Raw genomic sequence first — 18,829 nt, forward strand, 5'->3', positions numbered from 1 at the left:
GTGTATAGTGCCACACACCGCTACCCCTTGTGTATAGTGCCACACACCGCTCCCCCTTGTGTATAGTGCCACACACCGCTACCCCTTGTGTATAGTGCCACACACCGCTACCCCTTGTGTATAGTGCCACACACCGCTACCCCTTGTGTATAGTGCCACACACCGCTACCCCTTGTGTATAGTGCCACACACAGCTACCCCTTGTGTATAGTGCCACACAGCCCCCTCCCTTGTGTATAGTGCCACAAGGCATTGGCGCATCCGAGAAAGTTGTATCAGCCGGGGAGATGTCACTCAAACATGGAACGGTGGGTTTGGAGGCAGGACTATGTGACCCTTCAGGATAGCGGCACCGCCCCATGACCCTCTAATGAGTAATTAGCATATAGTGTGCGCCATTTTAAAAGTGGATTTTAAGGATTTTGCTGCATCTGGAAAAAACATACAAGGGCATGTTTGGAAATATTGACAGGCCATGTATTACTGCATGGTGGTGGTTCAAGGGGTTAAAACTACCTGACCGATTCCCATTAAAAATACAATTAATTGAGAACAATTCCATCTGCCCTGCAATTTTGTTATAAATATATCCTATATAATTACAGATCCAGAACCAAGCTCTGACCTATATACAGTACCACAACCAAGCTTCGTACATATATACAGCACCAGAACCAAGCTCTACATAAATACAGCACTAGAACCAAGCTCAGTACATAAATACATCACCAGAACTATGCTCCGTACATATATACAGCACCAGAACAAAGCTCAGTACATATATACAACACCAGAACAAATACAGCTCAATTTAGTGCAACCCCTGACGTATATGTTTGTACAACGTAAAACTACAGCTCCCAGCATGGCCCGAACAATAGAGAGGATATGCTGGGAGATGCTGTTTCACAAAAAAAAAATCATATCCTAATCCTACCACCATCATCTCGCTGCAGATCGCACAGTGACTACAGTGCTGATTAGAGGCAGAATAAGCATTTACATTAAGTGACTCACCGGTGACGTCTCTGATTCTAGTTCTTTTCTTCTCCCTCCGGTCCAGACCTCTATGATGGATTTCTACCGGCCATGACCCATTTCTACAGTTTTCCGCTCCGATATCTTCAGCTTCTCACTTTTTTAAAACCTTTCTGCACCTATAAACGAAGTTACAATTTTCAACACCTCTAAATGTAATAAAGCGCCATACACTGCACCTCTAACTATAATGGCGCCATACACTGTGTCCCTGATTATAATAGACACACACACACACACACGGCCCCCTGTAGATAGTGACCCCCATAAAGCCTCTGTAGATAGTGACCTACATAGAAGCCCCTGTAGATGGTGCCCACATATGGACTCCAGAGCTGCAAGGCAATAGTGTTAACCACTGAGCCACCGTGCTGCCCTAAATATAACGTCCCTTTATAGCTAGTGATCCACGTATAGCCCTCCTCTGTATATAGCCCACCCCTGTAGACAGTACACTACATATAGCCCACCCCCATAGAAAGTGCCCTAAAAAATAGCTCCCCTATATATAGTTCTCTACATATAGCCCACCCCTGTATATAGTCTCACATATAGACCCCTCTGTATATAGTGGCCCAAATATAGACCACCACTGTATATAGTGGCCCACATCCCCACATATAGACCCCCCCCCTGTAGATTGTGCCCCACAGACCACCCCTGTAGCTAGTGCCCCACATATAGATGACCCCCCCCTGTAGATAATGCCACTCAGTTTTATGAGAAAAAAAACTTGACATACTCGCATGATCCCGTTCCCATGCTGTCCGCTGGCAATGCAGACATGCTCTCTTCTGAGCAGGTCTGCTGGAGCTGAGGGACGCGTCATTCAATGACGCTGATTGGCGGGGCAGAATGACTTGCTCCGTCAATCAGCGCCTTTCAAGCACGGAAGCTAGCCAATCGGCGTCATTGTAAGGCGCTGAATGGTCGGGCGTGTTCAGCCATTCAGCGCTAATGCATGTATTTGGCTGTCGCTAGCACAGGGGCCCCCTCTGGTGCTAGCGATGCCTATGGGCATGGGAGGGCCTGTGTCGCCCGGCCCATACTTGTTGGAGGCTCGGCAGCGCAGGCCCCATAGTAGCGGCGCTACCGCTGTAGCAGCCATAATGGCTGCTAGCGGCACCACCGGGCATATGGGGGGGGGGGCGTGTCGGCTGGCGGCACGGGCCCCCTCAAGCCACGGTCCCCATAGCAGCCGCTACGGCTGCTACCACGGTAGTTACGCCACTGAATAGTATAGTCCCAGAGAACCCCTTTAATACTGGACGCCTATATTTGCGTCCATTCTAGCATATTTATTCAGCAAGTGAGTGAAAACCGGAAACTAGTAGCTGATTACATTAAAAGGGTCCCTAGTCTGTTCTATTGAAAGCCTGCGGCTGTATGGAATCAATATGGCTGTGGTAACCACTGTATCCATGGCTTATACACATACAGGGTATATACGCAGTAGACCGTACAAAGCGTGAGAAAATACATTCATGTACTTTAGTATTCTTCCTTTTTTCTTTTTTTTCCCACTACACATGGCATAGCGGTAGCTTCTGGTAGATTTTTCTATTACTGATGGATATTGAATGTAATGTGCTGTCCTCGAATGTAGTCGGTTACCACATCTCATGGGACTCACCACCACTGACTTAAAGGTTATGGCCACATTTGCAACCAGTTTTAATTTCTGATCCAATGCTTCTAAAATTAAGCCGTATATACTCCTAATGCTCAGGCCTGAAGGTCCTTAGAAAAAATAAAATTCCTGGAGTGGTTCTTTAAGTGTCCCCTAACTCACACTGCAGAGTCAGTGTACACTGTAATGCAGCTTCAGCCTGTCCCCTCTGCCTCCTGCTTGTGATGAGTTTCTCTCTAAGATAATGTTTTTTTCATATTCTATAAAAAAAAAAATGTATTTGGCATTATTTTTTTATACTGTTCACATTTCACACTAAACCTAAAAAATAAATTTAACAGGTTATTAAGGTTGTGTGGATACCAAATGAGTTCACGTTTTTTATCTAATGTATGCACAATAAAATTTTATTTTTTATTCTCACCTTTTAATAATGGAATTGTTTTTTTATTTACTATTTTATACGTATAATGTATTAGTATATTCCTGTATGCTAGTACATTATACTGTGTCACTATGACATGCTGCTGCTAGGGTAACACTTAGTGGTGCCCTCACAGCAGGCTTAAAGGGGTTTTCCAAGATCTGAAAAAAAGAGGGTAAATTTCATAAAACAATAAGACCCATTACCTACCAGACATGTCTCAGCGTTCCATCACAGTCCCTCCGGTGCTCCCTACTACTCTTTGTTAACCGTGCAGAACCCACTTTAATGACCAGACAGCCCTGGGCTCATTTTTAGGTCCCCAAGGGTGACTTCCGAGAGGTTCCCCAGTCTCTGATCGGGTCATCGGGAAACCATAGCGATCAAAGGGTGAAACCGCCAGGCGGCTGCTCTAAGAACATGAGATATTAGTAGTAGGGATGTCACGATACCAGAATTTGGACTTCGATACCGATACTTTATGTAGTATTTCGATTTTCGATACCAAAACGATACTTTGCCAACAGTAATAATAAAAACAAAAGTTCTTCCATTTTCTGATGTGAGGCGCGAGGTGTGAAGAATTTTGAATGTGCCTCATATGAATAGTAATTCACCCCATCGTGTGTCAGTCATAATGGGTTAATTTGTAAGGTACATAATGGGGTTAATTACTATTAGAGGCACATGGAGGTTAAATTCATCATCGCACCTCGTGCCCCACAATAAGTGATAGAAAGCAGTTTTTACAGCGTACACATCATAAATGAAGCAAAAAAATTGTTGTGCATTATGGTTATTACGGCCGCGCCAATACTGAATATGTGTATATTTTATGTATTGAGACTCATTTTAATGTTTATTGTAAGAAATGTGTGTATTTTTTTTTAAATTTAACATTTCTTTAATGTTTTTACTTTTATTTTTAAACTTTAATGTACTGCCATTTATCTATATACTGATTGTACACAGGGAGTTGTTAGGACATACTGAAGTATGCCCTAACAGGAAATATGGTCAGACAGCCCTGGGGTCCTTCAATGAACCCTGGGCTGTCTGCCCATATATGGTATGTCCCTCAATCTCGTCACAGGGATTCCCCCCCCCCCTTCTCATTTTCCCCTTGAATGCTGCTGTCCGCTTTGATCGCAGCATTCAGGGGAATAACGGCGGAGGTGAGGTTTGCGGCTGTGTAATACAACCATTGCCTTGCTCCTGACAATAAGTGCACACGCACGGTCAGCGTGAGCTGATGCGGCCGGCGCTGCACTAATGAGCGTCCAGGGTTCAGGCATTGAAGACAGGACATGGGGGTGTTTTGTAGTGCACCCGCCATGGTCGGTCTTCAGTACCGCCGCTCATTAGTTCAGCGCTGGTCACATCATGTGGACAGAGTGCACTTATCAGAACTCGGGAGCGGGGCAATGACTGTATCACACATGTATTACACAGCCGCAGACCCGCTCTCATACATTCAAGTGTTACAATGCTAAGCTGTGCGGCCGCACAGCTTAGTATTGAAATAACTGTATCGAACCGTTTTGAGGATGCACGGAATTGAAACAGTATTGAAGTTTCGATGCATCGTGCATCCCTAATTAGTAGGAACAGCTTATTCTTAGACCATAAGCGCTCATTCTCCTCTGCTACATCGACACCTAAAAACATCGCTGTAGAGTAAGCACCTACACTGCCCGCTGTCAAAAGATATTGGGCAGTCGTCAAGGAGTTAATAAAAAGCTCATTGTTTTGTGTATTCATCTCCTATGTGTCTCCATGTCAACGGACTGAAAACAAGTCCTGTTTAGTCTAATCCTGCAGTCATACCCCCCGCCCCCCCATATTCTTAGTAACATTGACAGTCGGATGGCACAATCACCGCTGGATCACACTACACAGGGTTTGTTTGTAGTGCGTTACCATAGAGACACACAGATCAGCATGGGCACTGTAGTCACAGAATTGGAATCTTTTTAATCGAGACCATTAAAAAAATGTTTTATTTTCTTAGTCTAAAATAAAGTTTGAAAGTGGAACTTCCCTTTAATGAAACAATCAGCCGCCAATTGGCTTTTCGGAATGGAGTCTTCTCGTTACAACAGACTGCCAGCCCTTAAATCTAACCTAGCAGATCTTTTAGATTGATAGCTGACAATCTGTATAGGAAATTGATAAACGGCTCCAGATCTGTCTTGCAGCCACTTATCTCCCCCCTCTATTGGTTTTTGGTTGCACCAAGGGAGCAAGATGAGAACCAAATATTTGCAAAGATAAATTTTTGTTCTGCAGATTTAAATTCCTGAAAGTTGGGCAAGACATGCGTTTTCCTTCTATTTATGTACTTTGAAGACTAGGTATTCTGCAAGGATCCGCTGCCTTATCCATGGCTGGTCATGTCATGCGTTTTGTTCAGTGCAGTTCTAGACCTTTCCTGCAGGGGAGCGCTCTAATATCGTTTCTCTGGTGGTCCAGCGGAATTACCTAGACCATAGGTTAACATAGGGGGCAACTCAATGACTGTTCAATGGTCAAATCAGGACTTGTACAAGTTATCCCGTGCTTGTGTATTCACTGCTGCTGGTTATCTCTCCATCTTTCAGGAAGGCGCAAGAGCAGGACAAGCAATGGCAGGACCGTGTGAAGCAGGAAGAGGAACCTCCGCGACACGCAATCCTGCAAGATGAGGAGAAGCTGAAGAGAGAGGAATCTCTAAAGAGGATGGAGGAGGAGAGAAGATTGGAGATTCAGGAAAAATCCAACAAACTTTTCCAGCAGCCGCCGGAGTCAATGAAGCCTGGAGGACAGGTCCCCTGGACAGGTACAGGTGTGTGCTGGGGGTTTGGCATGGAACATGTGTGTAGCTGGAATGCTGCTTTGTGTGAAAGGTCATTGCTTTGTAAAGTCTTTGCACCAAAGCTCTCCGCCTATAAAGCTGGCCAAGGGTATGACCACCTATTTTTGAATTGTTCCAATGCATGTAGAATAAAACAAAAAATGAAGCCAAAGTTCAAATAGCCTTGATTACAAAACTCCAACCATTTTAAGCATGCAGCTCCCATGCAGAACGCTGTGTCTCCATGGTTACAGACTACAAACAAGCCCTTTGTGTAGTCTGATCCTGCAGTCACGTGTTACTCCTGTCTCTCTGTCCACTCTTCTACTGTTTGGTAGTTAGCGAGAACAGTTTGCAGATGGAGTGAACAGACTACACACAGGTATTATAGTCTGTAACTATAGAGACACTATCTGCAAAGGAGCGGGGTACACAAAATGATGGATTTGTGCTGCTTCCTTTTTATCACTAACATACAGTTTTAGAGGGGACATACAAATCCAGCCTGGATTACACCCCAGTTTTGATTTTCCTTAATTTTTTTCTTCTTCAGAGAAAGCGCCACTAACCATCGCTCAGGGGGATGTGACGGTCGTGCATTATCGAGCACTGTATCCTTTCGATGCGAGAAGTCCTGATGAAATCGCTATCCAGCCTGGAGATATTATCATGGTAAGCTGTCGAGTAGCAGAGTGACTAGTTATGTAGTGAAAGTCCATTTTCCCCTCTGCTGAATCTGTACTCTTCATCCGATCGCATTGTTATACCCCCTCCTATGATCAATAAAGCAATGGCCGTCTTAATCCTGTCTCCCAATACCTGATGCAATTTCCTGTTGGGAAAGATCATATTTGCACATCAAATAGCAATGTGGCGGTCACACTCTATTCCTCTAGGTTGATGAGAGCCAGACTGGAGAACCGGGATGGCTCGGGGGTGAACTGAAAGGGAAAACGGGCTGGTTCCCTGCCAACTACGCCGAGAGACTGCCTGAAAGCGAGTTTCCAAGTACAGTAAAACAAGTAGCAGACACTACAGCCAAAACCACTGTCCACTTGACACCGTCCACAGCCACATCAGCAGCGTTTACCGATTCATCTACAAACGCCAACAACTGGGCAGACTTCAGCTCGACGTAAGTTCACAGTATATGAAATAAGAACATAATCGATCAGTATATCCCATAGGGGGTTTTATGAGATTTTATCACACACTTTGGCTCAGTCCCACTTGCCTGTACAATTATTTTTTTTCAATCAGGTGGCCAACTAATAACAATGAAAAGCCGGAGACCGATAACTGGGACACATGGGCAACTCAGCCGTCACTAACCGTACCAAGTGCTGGCCAGATCCGGCAGCGCTCTGCTTTTACTCCAGCTACAGTAACCGGCTCTTCTCCCTCCCCGGTACTCGGTCAGGTAGGTTGCGTCTGGACTTTTATGTGCGATGTAATCATCATTCTCCGGGTGGCGCTAGAGGCTCTCCGTTAGATAAATGTCCTAAAGTGGAAACAAAAATGTATTTCTTTTCTAACCATAATTGGTCCGGTTAATTCCTTCAGGTAATGTTCTGTCGATTATTGGCAATGTGTACCTGGTCAGTCTTTGGTTTTGTTTTTTTTTACTCATAAGAAAACGAATTGGCGGACACTAATTTTATTTTGTGAGCTGAATCAGAGCAAAGCACATTTTTAACTTGACTTAAAAGGGGCTGTCCCATCACAGACAAGCCCTTAAATATGAGAGCCGGCTCCCAAGACCCCTAGCAGGATTCTTTGCTGGGAAACGTTGCCATTGGCTGTACGTTTCCCTTTCCAAGGCCACTACAGGTAAAATGTAGTATTACAAGTTACTATTGAAATGAATGGCGGTCCTGGATCTGCCAGAGCAAGAACCACCGCTTATAGCGGCTGTCCCCTGGCTCATAGACGGTCCCTCTCCTTGATATTTATACACCCTAAGTTGTTGAGAAGAGACAATTCCCAAACTGCTACCGAAAGGTGAGCCATGCGTTATTTCAATTTTTATGCCTCTCAAAGGAATTGTGCAGGATTAGAAAAATGTGGCTGCTTTCTTCCAGAAAACAGCCCCACACCTGTCCACGGGCTGTATCTAGTATTGCAGCTCAGTTTTATCGATGTGAATGGGTCTGAGCAGCTATACCACACACAACCTGTTGACCAGGGTGGCACTGTTTTTTGAGGAAAGCGGCTATGCCTTTCTAATCCTTGACAACTATTTTAAAGGGCTTGTCCTGCGCTCTGAGACAGCCAGAACAGGTTATTGTGTGGGGTCCGGGCGCTGGACCCCCACCGATCATATAATGACCTATACTATGGATAGGTCATCAGTGTAATAAAACAGCCCCCAACCTGGACAAACCCCTTTAGCGTCCTCCAGTTTGGAGCCAGTTTAATACATGGAGTTGTATTCTCAGCAAGTCCTGCTGGATATAGGTGTTTGCAGCCATTACCAAGCTGTCAGACTAGGCCATTCTCTATATTCTGGTTTATGTTTCCGTTACTTCTTCTTACACATGGATTGGTGCGCTTCTTTTTAAAGGGTGAAAAGGTAGAAGGACTCCAAGCACAGGCTTTGTATCCCTGGAGGGCAAAGAAGGATAACCATCTAAATTTTAACAAGAATGACATCATCACCGTTCTCGAGCAGCAGGACATGTGGTGGTTTGGTGAAGTTCAAGGACATAAGGGCTGGTTTCCCAAGTCATATGTGAAGCTCATTTCAGGACCCCTAAGGAAGTCTACAAGGTTGGTATGACGGGTTTGGAGTAGCTGGTTAATACTTTTGTAACATTTGAAACCTTTTTATATGAATTTGGCTTAATTCCTTATTAAAGGACAACCTGCAGTTTTAGGCCACATGCACACTATGCGGATTTGCCGCAGCGGAATACAGTACTAGCAAAGTAAATGAGATCACAAGTTCTCTCATCTACAGGTTCCTGAATTTTTTCACATCTAAACTGACCTGTGGTGCGGATTTTAAAACGTGCGGAATGTCAATTAATCTTGTGTTTCCGTCTCAGAATTGTATCTGACAAATTTTATTCAATAAAAGCACCAAAATATGCAGCATAAAATCTGCGCCGGTTTCCACATTAAATGTAAAACCCAACAAAAAAGGATTTTATCTGTGGAATTCAGCAACGTATTCATGTAGCCTTATGGGGGAGGTACCGGCCACAGAAATAAGCAGCTGTAAATCTATCATTTCTTGCACAGAACATTGTTCCTCTGATCTCCCTCGCACATAATCAGGAAAATCTTGGCTGCCTGTTACCACTAGGGGGCAGGTCTGTACACCACTCCAAATTACCTGAATAGCAGCCCTAATGGTGGTAACAGGGGGAACAGAATACTCTAAATCATTAAAGTGTAACTAAACGTTCAATACTTCTGACATGTCAGAAGTTTTTTTTTTTTTTATCAGTTCAAGTCCGAGCACTGAACCCCACCGATCGCTAAAACGTAGCGGCAGAAGCCCTCGGGTGAGGACTGTGCCGCAACATTTCTCATCGGCTTCCCTCGGTGAGGTGTCCGGGCTCAATAGAAATAGAAGTCCGTACACCGAGGAAAGCCAATTAGAAACCAAGCGGCACACACTCACCCGAGCTCTTCTGCTGCCTCGTTTTAGCGATTGGTGAGGGTCTCTGTGCTCGGACCCCCACCGGTCAAAACTTCTGACCTATCAAAAGTTTAAAAAAAAAAAAAGTTTAGTTCTGCTTTAATGCTGCAGGTTTCGGTGACCGTAAATTACTGTAAGTACATTGTTATTACGATCTCGCACGCTCCCCAAGTCATGCTCACAGCGGTGCAGGAAGCTCAGATCTATACTGCTGTTTGCTGGCTCCTCTAAATGTGAGAACTGCAAACAACTTTTTTAGCTGTCCTTGTGAATATTTTTAAAAACCTGGAGAACTATTCCATCCTTAGGAAAAGAAAATTGCCTGTGACCAAAATGTTCCCCCGCATGTCCGAGAGAAGAAAGAACAGCTAAAGTGGCTTTCTAGTATGAGAATCCTGCACACAGCAGTATAGAGCTCAGCTCCCGGACCTATTATCAGCATAAAGAAGCTTGAGATGAATATTGGGGTTATCTGGAGCTGCACTGAAATTGGGGTTTTGAGTGAAATTTTATATTAAAATCAGAAATGTTAAGTCTCAGGCCGACACTTACAAGAACGATGCGTAGATTCAATAAAGATGTGACATTTTGGACAGTTTGTTCACATTTCTATTTTGCCCAGTCACCCATATAAATTGGCACAATGTGGGCCGCTTGATCCCTTACCCTGTTTCTATTCTTTGTGCGACAGCATTGATTCAACCTCTTCAGAAAGTCCGGCCAGTTTAAAGAGAGTCTCCTCACCAGCATTCAAAGCCGCCATTCAAGGGGAAGGTGAGGCCGTTCTACATTTCTGCTTTATTTCTATGGGAAAAATAGATGGAGCATGTTAATAGTCCAACGTGTGACCCCCCCCCCCCCCCCCTATCCCCCAATATACATCAGATTTTCGGGAGATACCTCCACATTGCATCTACTATTGGGTGGGTGCAAAATGGTGTGACATTTCCACAGGGTATGCCATAAATGTCTGATATATGCGGGTCTCTCCGTCTTCCCTGATAAGGCCGCCTCTCCATTCATTCTCTGCCTGGGTGCAGTAGCCGGTAATATAGGGGTCAGGAGAGCCCCATTCTCAACATTGATACATGCGGGTCCCACCTCTGGGACCTGCATCTGACATTTACAGCATATCCTGATCTCTTTTTGTTTTCATTCTATTTTTGGTAGACCCCCACCATGGCCTGTTGAATGGTTACTTACTAATAAGTATGGAACCTTGAAGAGAACCTGTCACTTCTTCTTTTTTTTTTTTTTTTTTTTTCCCCCCCCACTTGTCATTTATATAAACTATAGAGCTCTATGTATACATGTAAGGAAAAAAGATCAGGAGAGGGCAAAATATATCACGGATATGTAAAGGTCAACCTCCAGGCAAACAGCGGACGCCAAAACCTCATCTAAAAAGCCTATGTTTAAGTGAGACTTTGGCGTCCGTCGGTTGTCTTCGCAACTGGCTCGTTCTTCCTCACCTGCAGCGTCTCTTGGAATCACTTCGGACTGGGAAGCTGGCTTTCTGGAGCTACACTTTAAAGAGGCTCTGTCACCACATTATAAGTGCCCTATCCCCTACATAAGGACATGGGCGCTATAATGTTGGTGACAGCAGAGATTTTTATTTCGAAAAACGATCTGTTTTCACCACTTTATTAACGTTTTTAGATTTATGCTAATGAGTTGCTTATTGCCCAAGTGGCCGTATTTTTACTTTAGACCAAGTGGGCGTTGTACAGAGGAGTGTATGACGCTGACCAATCAGCATCTTGCACTTCTCTCCATTCATTTACTCAGCGCATAGGGATCCTGCTAGATCCTTATGTGCTGTCTTATACGAACACATTAACAATACTGAAGTGTTTAGGCAGTGAATAGACATTCCACGGGATGTCTATTCACAATCTCTGCACTTCGTTACTCTGTCTGTGGTAGTTACAGCCGAGGAAGCGTGATCTCACTGTAACCGGTCATTTACTGCGTAATCTCGCGAGATCCCGCTTCCTCGGCTGTAACTACCACAGACAGAGTAACGAAGTGCAGAGATTGTGAATAGACATCCCGTGGAATGTCTATTCACTGTCTAAACACTTCAGTATTGTTAATGTGTTAGTTTCAGACCGCATATAGTGATCTAAAATTATCCCTATGCGCTGAGTAAATAAATGGAGAGGAGTGCAGGACGATGATTGGTCACTGATTGGTCAGCGTCACACACTCCTCTGTACAACGCCCACTTGGTCTAAAGTAAAAATACGCCCAGTTGGGCATTAAGCAACTCATTAGCATAAATCTAAAATCGCTAATAAAGTGGTGAAAATAGATCGTTTTATTAAATAAAAAGCATTTCTGTCACCAACATTATAGCGCCGATCTCCTTATATAGGAGATAGGGCACTTATAATGTGGTGACAGAGCCTCTTTAAAGGGGTTTTCAAGTCCCTAAAAATTAATGGCCTCTCCTCCGGATAGGCCATCAATAGCTGATCGCATGGGGTCCGACTCCCGGGAACCCTGCCGATCAGCTGTTTTGAATGGGGTCAATCATTTCTACTTCCCCCATCATTTCTACCTTCCCCCCGTCATTTCTACCTTCCCCCCGTCATTTCTCCCTTCCCCCGTCATTTCTCCCTTCCCCCGTCATTTCTCCCTTCCCCCGTCATTTCTCCCTTCCCCCGTCATTTCTCCCTTCCCCCGTCATTTCTCCCTTCCCCCGTCATTTCTCCCTTCCCCCGTCATTTCTCCCTTCCCCCGTCATTTCTCCCTTCCCCCGTCATTTCTCCCTTCCCCCGTCATTTCTCCCTTCCCCCGTCATTTCTCCCTTCCCCCGTCATTTCTCCCTTCCCCCGTCATTTCTCCCTTCCCCCGTCATTTCTCCCTTCCCCCGTCATTTCTCCCTTCCCCCCGTCATTTCTCCCTTCCCCCCGTCATTTCTCCCTTCCCCCCGTCATTTCTCCCTTCCCCCCGTCATTTCTCCCTTCCCCCCCGTCATTTCTCCCTTCCCCCCCGTCATTTCTCCCTTCCCCCCCGTCATTTCTACCTTTCCCCCGTCATTTCTACCTTTCCCCCGTCATTTCTCCCTTCCCCCCGTCATTTCTCCCTTCCCCCCGTCATTTCTCCCTTCCCCCGTCATTTCTCCCTTCCCCCGTCATTTCTCCCTTCCCCCGTCATTTCTCCCTTCCCCCGTCATTTCTCCCTTCCCCCGTCATTTCTCCCTTCCCCCCGTCATTTCTCCCTTCCCCCGTCATTTCTCCCTTCCCCCCGTCATTTCTCCCTTCCCCCCGTCATTTCTACCTTTCCCCCGTCATTTCTACCTTTCCCCCGTCATTTCTCCCTTCCCCCATCATTTCTACTTCCCCCATCATTTCCCCCCCCCCCATCATTTCTACTTGCTCACTGTGAATCATTGACACGAATGTAGCAGCGGTTCGCAGTACTTTTCTCCCATTCACTTCAATGGGAGAAGGTGGCTGCAATACTTGTGAATCGCCGCTACATCCTTGTCAACGATTCATAGTGAGCAAGAAGAAATGAAGGGGACGCAGTGGTCGTACGAGCGCAGCACCCCCTTCAAAACAACTGATCGGCGGGGGTCCTGGGAATCAGACCCCAACCGATCAGCGATGGATGGCCTATCCTGATGATGGGTCATACATTTTTAGAGACTGGAAAACCACTTTAATGTTGTATGCTAGAAGTGACTAAACTTTGGGGTTGTGAAGTGGGAGGCAGGACTAAATCTGACAGACTGATGTCTTTAAAATCCCTAATAATACTATACAGTAAAACCCACGGAATGGCTCCTCAGATTCCCATTCGAGGGGCTCACAGGAGACTCTCACTGTATGGAAAAAAAAAATTCCATCCCTCTCAGCTGATTAGTCGAAAAGGATCACCTGAGTGACCCAAGAAGGAGCTCAAAGTCCTTTTTCTGGACCAATCAGCAAAAAGGGATTCATTGTCTTTTCTGCCCCTGGACCGTTTATTAGGGGTGCCGTCTATAAACAGGACTCTACTTTGGTCTATGGTGTCCACACAACATCATCTTAATGACCTTTACTATGTGCTTGTTATCAGAATACATAGCGATGTACACGTATGAGAGCAATGAACAAGGGGACCTGACCTTCCAGCAAGGTGATATGATCGTCGTCATTAAGAAAGATGGGGACTGGTGGACGGGGACTGTACGGGATAAAACTGGAGTCTTCCCTTCTAACTACGTCCGGCTCAAAGATTCAGAGGTAAACATATTTTTCAGTGTTCTTTACTTGATGAGTATTTTACTGCAAGATACCTGGAGGATTATTTCAACATTCAGAAACTTGGTTTATTTTTCTTGCAATCTCCGAAGCTTTTCAATAGCCATGCTTGCTTTCATCGCACTTCAGCTTTTTAAATAGGTTATCCCAAGATCAACGTTTATCACCAATCCACAGGATAGGTGAGAAATGTCGAAACGCAGGGGGGCCCCCATAGCTGCGACTCCAACCGATCGCTGGAATGGGTGTCCCGAACCCCCTGTTCCGCCTCATTTCATGACCACAGTGAGGAGAACTTTGAATAGAGCGACGGTCAAGAATGCGCAGGGCATCTCCAGTCACAGTCTATGGTACTGATGGAGACCGCCGAGTACAGCCGGATGATAGGTGATGAATGTTGATTTTGGGATAACTCCTTTTACAGGAACACTAAATATAGAAATCGATATAAAAGTAAGGCTTCGTTCACATCTGCATCGGGGTTCCGTTCGTTGGTTCTGTCGGAGCTTTCCGTCAGGGGAACCCATGAACGGTATCCAAACAAACAGAGACTGTAGGTTTCCGTTTGCATCACCATTGATGCCACTGGTGACGGATTTGGTGCATATGGTTTCCGTTTGTCACCATTGTGTAAGAGTTCAGTTGTTTTGACGGAATCAATACCGTAGTCGACTGCGCTATTCATTGCGTCTAAACAACAGAACCCTTACACTACGGTTTCCGTTTGTATTCCATTAGTGGGTTCCCCTGACTGAAGGGTCCGACGGTCACCGGTTATGATCACAAGTCAGAAGTTCTGATCGGTGGGGGACCGAGCACTGAGACCCCCACCAATCGCTAAACGAAGCGGCAGAAAGGCTCAGGTGAGCGCTGGGCCACATTGTTTCTGATCGTCTTTCCTCGGAGCGGTGTACGGGCTTAATAGAAGGTCTGAGTCTGTATACCGCTTGCTCGGCTTTCCGATAAAAGCTGGTCAGAAACGAAGCAGCACGATACTCACCCGAGCTCTTCTGACTCTTCGTTTAGCGATCGCTGGGGGTCTCAGTTTTTTTCTCAGTGAGGGCAGTGTAATATGGCTGACGGGTTCCCTTTAAACCACTATAATAGCACAGTTTTCCATTGCTTGGAAACGATATAACTTTGTTACCACAGACCTTATAATTGGTGCTCCTGAAAATGTAAATCGATTGTCTGTCATATGGGAGTAAGTACGTGGGTTCTTAATAATCAAAGCAAAACCATCACAAATGACCTATAAGAATATTCTACATTGGTGATGGAAATAAACATTCATACATAATCTCCCATGCCTGTTAGGTGGAAACGTAAGTCTTAGGCCTAGTTCACACAGAGTTTTTGGGCGCAGAAACTGGAAAAAAAACGCTCGCGGGAATAAGCGCCATGCCATTTCTTCAGGCGTTTCCATCTCTGACCTCCCATTTGACATCAATGGGAGGCAGAGAAAGCTGTTTTCGCAGCGTTTTTTGCCCACGGCCCTCAATGGCTGCGGGCAACAAACTTGGCAAGCGTTCTCCCACAGGTCAATATCTGCCTCGAAATTCCTGAAGGAATTTTGGGGCAGATTTTTCCGCCTGCAAAAAAACTCTGTGTGCACAGGACCTTACAGGGGGTTATCTTGCACCTTCAATTGATGGATTATGCTTCGTTCTGACCCCCAGTACCCCCACCGATCAGCAGAGTAATCCAACAAGCACCTAGTATTGGGCACCGCTACGCCCAGATGTATAGCAATGTGGGTATATTCACACGCAGCAGAGGCTTCTGGGCAGGAAAATCCACTCCTTACATGTGCATGGGGTTGTTTTTGCAGCATGTGCACGGATTTCTGAAAGCTCCATTCAGATGTATGACCGTCACACACATTTCAGCAACAGATCTGATGTATGTGAATGTGCCATAAACCACCGCACTCGCTGTATCCATCTGCTGAATGGTTCAGCTTTAAGTTCCCAAAAATCATAGAACGATGGCTTATCCTAAGGGGGGTCCCGAATAACCTCTTTAAATGTTGGTATGATCAGTGATAGAAATGGCTTATAGCTGGAGACTGAGGATGGAGCTGGTGATATAAATACTCTATTATTATTTTCCGTTATTTCAACCTGCTTTTATCCTAATGCACTTTTGCTTTTATTTGAAGGGAATGGGAACAGCAGGAAAAACAGGAAGCCTTGGGAAGAAACCAGGTACGATGCAAAGTACTAAAGGAATACTCCAGGCAAAACGGATACTGTATAAGCTCCGCGTCCTCAGGCCCTGCACTAGGCATGATATAAGGAATCGCTTCGGTACCTCCAAGTCGTGCACCGCTCCCTCCGGTCCTGCAATAGTCTTAACACCGTATATATTTTCTGCTCCGTGGTCCTTTAAGTCCCAAGTCATGTGTAATATAGTCCACAATACACACAACTAGCATCTGCTGAACACTTTACTACATGAAGGATTGAAGATTGCAAAATTATAAGTTCCAATTAACTGGAATTTATCAGTCGTCCTGGACCTTATTCATAAGTATTTCTAATGCCAGAATCTGGGAAATAAGCAGTAGCGCATTCTTCCTGCTGGCAAGTGGCACTGCGTTATAGAAGAATGTCAGGAACGTCTGTCCACAGGCTGACTGACGGACTTTCCAGTAACATCCAGCAGCATTATGAATGCAGCTCTGGGGTATAATACTGACTGTAACTCCAGATCAGTTATGTGATATGTTTGCGAAGTTACTCCACTTTCTATCAAGATTACGTCTAAATATAATGTCCTATCTGTACAAACAAGTTCTGACTCCCGTTTTTTGAAAGTTATTCACTTTAACACCTATATATTTGCGTGTCTTTTTTAGATTAAGGCTAGGTCTACACAGCGGCACAACATTGCACCCGCTTGCCGTGGTAAAATCTTAATCTCGCCTCAACTTAAATGTTTCTCTATAGAAAAAATAAAGTTAAAAGCAACCATTGCACAAAACGTGACCATGTCTTAATTTTTGAGAAGGTCGCTTACCGCACTTTAAAAAAAAACAAAAAAACAGTCCCTATAGGAAAACTTTAGATTCAGTTCCCACAGAGTTCTTTGATGCGAAAACCGCGTCGGAATCTGTGCCAAAAAAATCGCCCCCCATTAATTCCAATGGGAGGCAGAGGAGATTTCTTTTTGCCGGGCGGCTTTTGGCTGCTTGCAGAAGAAAACAAAAACAGCACGTACTTTCTCCACCTCCGACCTCCCGTTGTAGTGAGAGCCTAAAAGCCTTTTCAAGTTTTTCAGTGGGAACGAAGCTTTGAGCCTATTCTGAATAGTTTTGAAATATTAACCAGATGTATATCCAACTTTTCTTCTTGTTTAGAAATTGCCCAGGTTATTGCCCCCTATACGGCTACTGGCCCAGAACAGCTGACGTTGGCGCCTGGACAGCTGATTCTCATCCGGAAAAAGAACCCCGGAGGATGGTGGGAAGGTGAACTGCAGGTTCGTTGTACAGCTCGTCTCCGAATTAAATATGGCAATGTGGTTGCACAGAAAATTCATGGATCCATCTAGTTTTATGTTATTTTTTCTGGATTGTTTCCTTGGGGTTAATATTTTACACCGTGCGATTGAAAAATGGATCTACGTCAATTGGCGCCCGTTATTGCACAAATAATTAGGTTGACCCGGACTAGAAGACGCGTCTGCTGTTTTTCCAGTAGCAGCGCCACGTCAGTTCGTGGGCTGTGTCTGGTATTGCAGTTCCGTTCACTTGAATGGGGCTAAACTGCAATACCAGACACAGCACGTGGACAGACGTGGCGCTGTTTTTGGAAAAGCAGCAGATTGTTTTCGTAGTTCTGGACATCCCGTTTATTAAGAACTGTCATTAGTGCCTAGATAAGAATATCCTGAAATCATGGCCTGAAGAAGAAGTCTACTGAGAAAGCTGCGTGATGTTCCCTGTATGGAGGTTACCCTCGCTGCATCTTTTCTTTTTGCTACAGGCACGTGGGAAGAAGAGGCAAATTGGATGGTTCCCGGCCAACTACGTTAAACTTCTGAGCCCTGGTACAAATAAAAGTACCCCGACAGAACCGCCTAAACCAGCAGCGCTACCACCTAGTAAGTGTAACCCCGTAATCCTCGGGTTTTATGTAGTTACACATAGCGCGCTACAGCTTTCCTTTTCATAGTTACTGTTGTAAATGTACTATGTGATTCATGGTCCAAAGTCAAGCGAACATTGGATTTCTTGAGGCCCTTTTAGGGTATGTTCACACACAAACTCAAACGTCTGACGATACGGAGCTGTTTTCAAGGGAAAACAGCTCCTGATTTTCAGACGTTTTTTACGGCCATTTTTGGAGCTGTTTTTCTATAGTCCATGAAAAACGGCTCCAAAAAACGCCTCAAGAAGTGACATGCACTTCGTCTTTTTACGTGCCGTTTTTCGAAAAGGAGGCGTAAGAAAACGCCCCGTCGGAACAGAATTCCGTATTTCCCATTGAAATCAATGGCAAGATATTTGTAGGCGTTCTGCTTCCGTTTAGTCAGGCGTTTTTCGAGGCGTAAACGCCCCGAAATACGCCTGAGAACACTCCGTGTGCACATACCCTTACACTGGCCAATGATCGGGCACACGTTCATATGAACGTTCGTTCCCGATTATTGCCCAGTGTAAACATGGCAACGATCAGCGGATCAACGAGCAAACGGTCGTTCATCGGCTGATTGTATCGATTTTTTTGCTGCAAGAAATATTATCGTCGTCAGCAGGGAGACGTGATAGAAATGTATGAGGACGAGCGATCAGAGTAACAATCCCTTGTCCCCATACATATCTCTTGTCTCATTGATCGGCGCTCGTTTACATGGCCCATGTCGGCCCGTGTAAGAGGACCCTTAAGAAACCTCCAATTCATTTGCCTTGTTTTGCTGATCATTCAATGTTTGGTCACTTTCACCATAGAGGGGTTTCCACATTTTTCTTCCTGAAGTCTCCCCTGATGTTAAACTG

At 45.1% G+C, this 18,829-nt stretch overlaps 1 protein-coding gene across 5 annotated transcripts in view; it reads left to right on the top strand.

Moving 5' to 3' along the window:
• Positions 1-18,829, top strand: part of ITSN1 (intersectin 1) — a 151,572-nt gene that overhangs the window by 91,024 nt on the left and 41,719 nt on the right. For 4 of the 5 annotated variants that reach the window (XR_012881604.1, XM_075854575.1, XM_075854577.1 and 1 more), the window contains 10 exons: positions 5,693-5,916; positions 6,479-6,597; positions 6,822-7,060; positions 7,186-7,345; positions 8,489-8,694; positions 10,263-10,345; positions 13,643-13,809; positions 15,989-16,034; positions 17,189-17,310; positions 17,817-17,934. Coding sequence is in view for 4 of the 5 variants with exons in the window: in XM_075854575.1 (XP_075710690.1) it covers positions 5,693-5,916; positions 6,479-6,597; positions 6,822-7,060; positions 7,186-7,345; positions 8,489-8,694; positions 10,263-10,345; positions 13,643-13,809; positions 15,989-16,034; positions 17,189-17,310; positions 17,817-17,934 (1,484 nt within the window). In the remaining variant the exon portion in view is untranslated. The remainder of the gene's footprint in view (positions 1-5,692; positions 5,917-6,478; positions 6,598-6,821; positions 7,061-7,185; positions 7,346-8,488; positions 8,695-10,262; positions 10,346-13,642; positions 13,810-15,988; positions 16,035-17,188; positions 17,311-17,816; positions 17,935-18,829) is intronic. The other variant, XM_075854576.1, reaches the window with a different exon arrangement.

This window comes from Rhinoderma darwinii, chromosome 2 (genome assembly GCF_050947455.1).
Source record: "Rhinoderma darwinii isolate aRhiDar2 chromosome 2, aRhiDar2.hap1, whole genome shotgun sequence".
NCBI classification, from domain to species: Eukaryota; Metazoa; Chordata; class Amphibia; order Anura; family Rhinodermatidae; genus Rhinoderma; species Rhinoderma darwinii.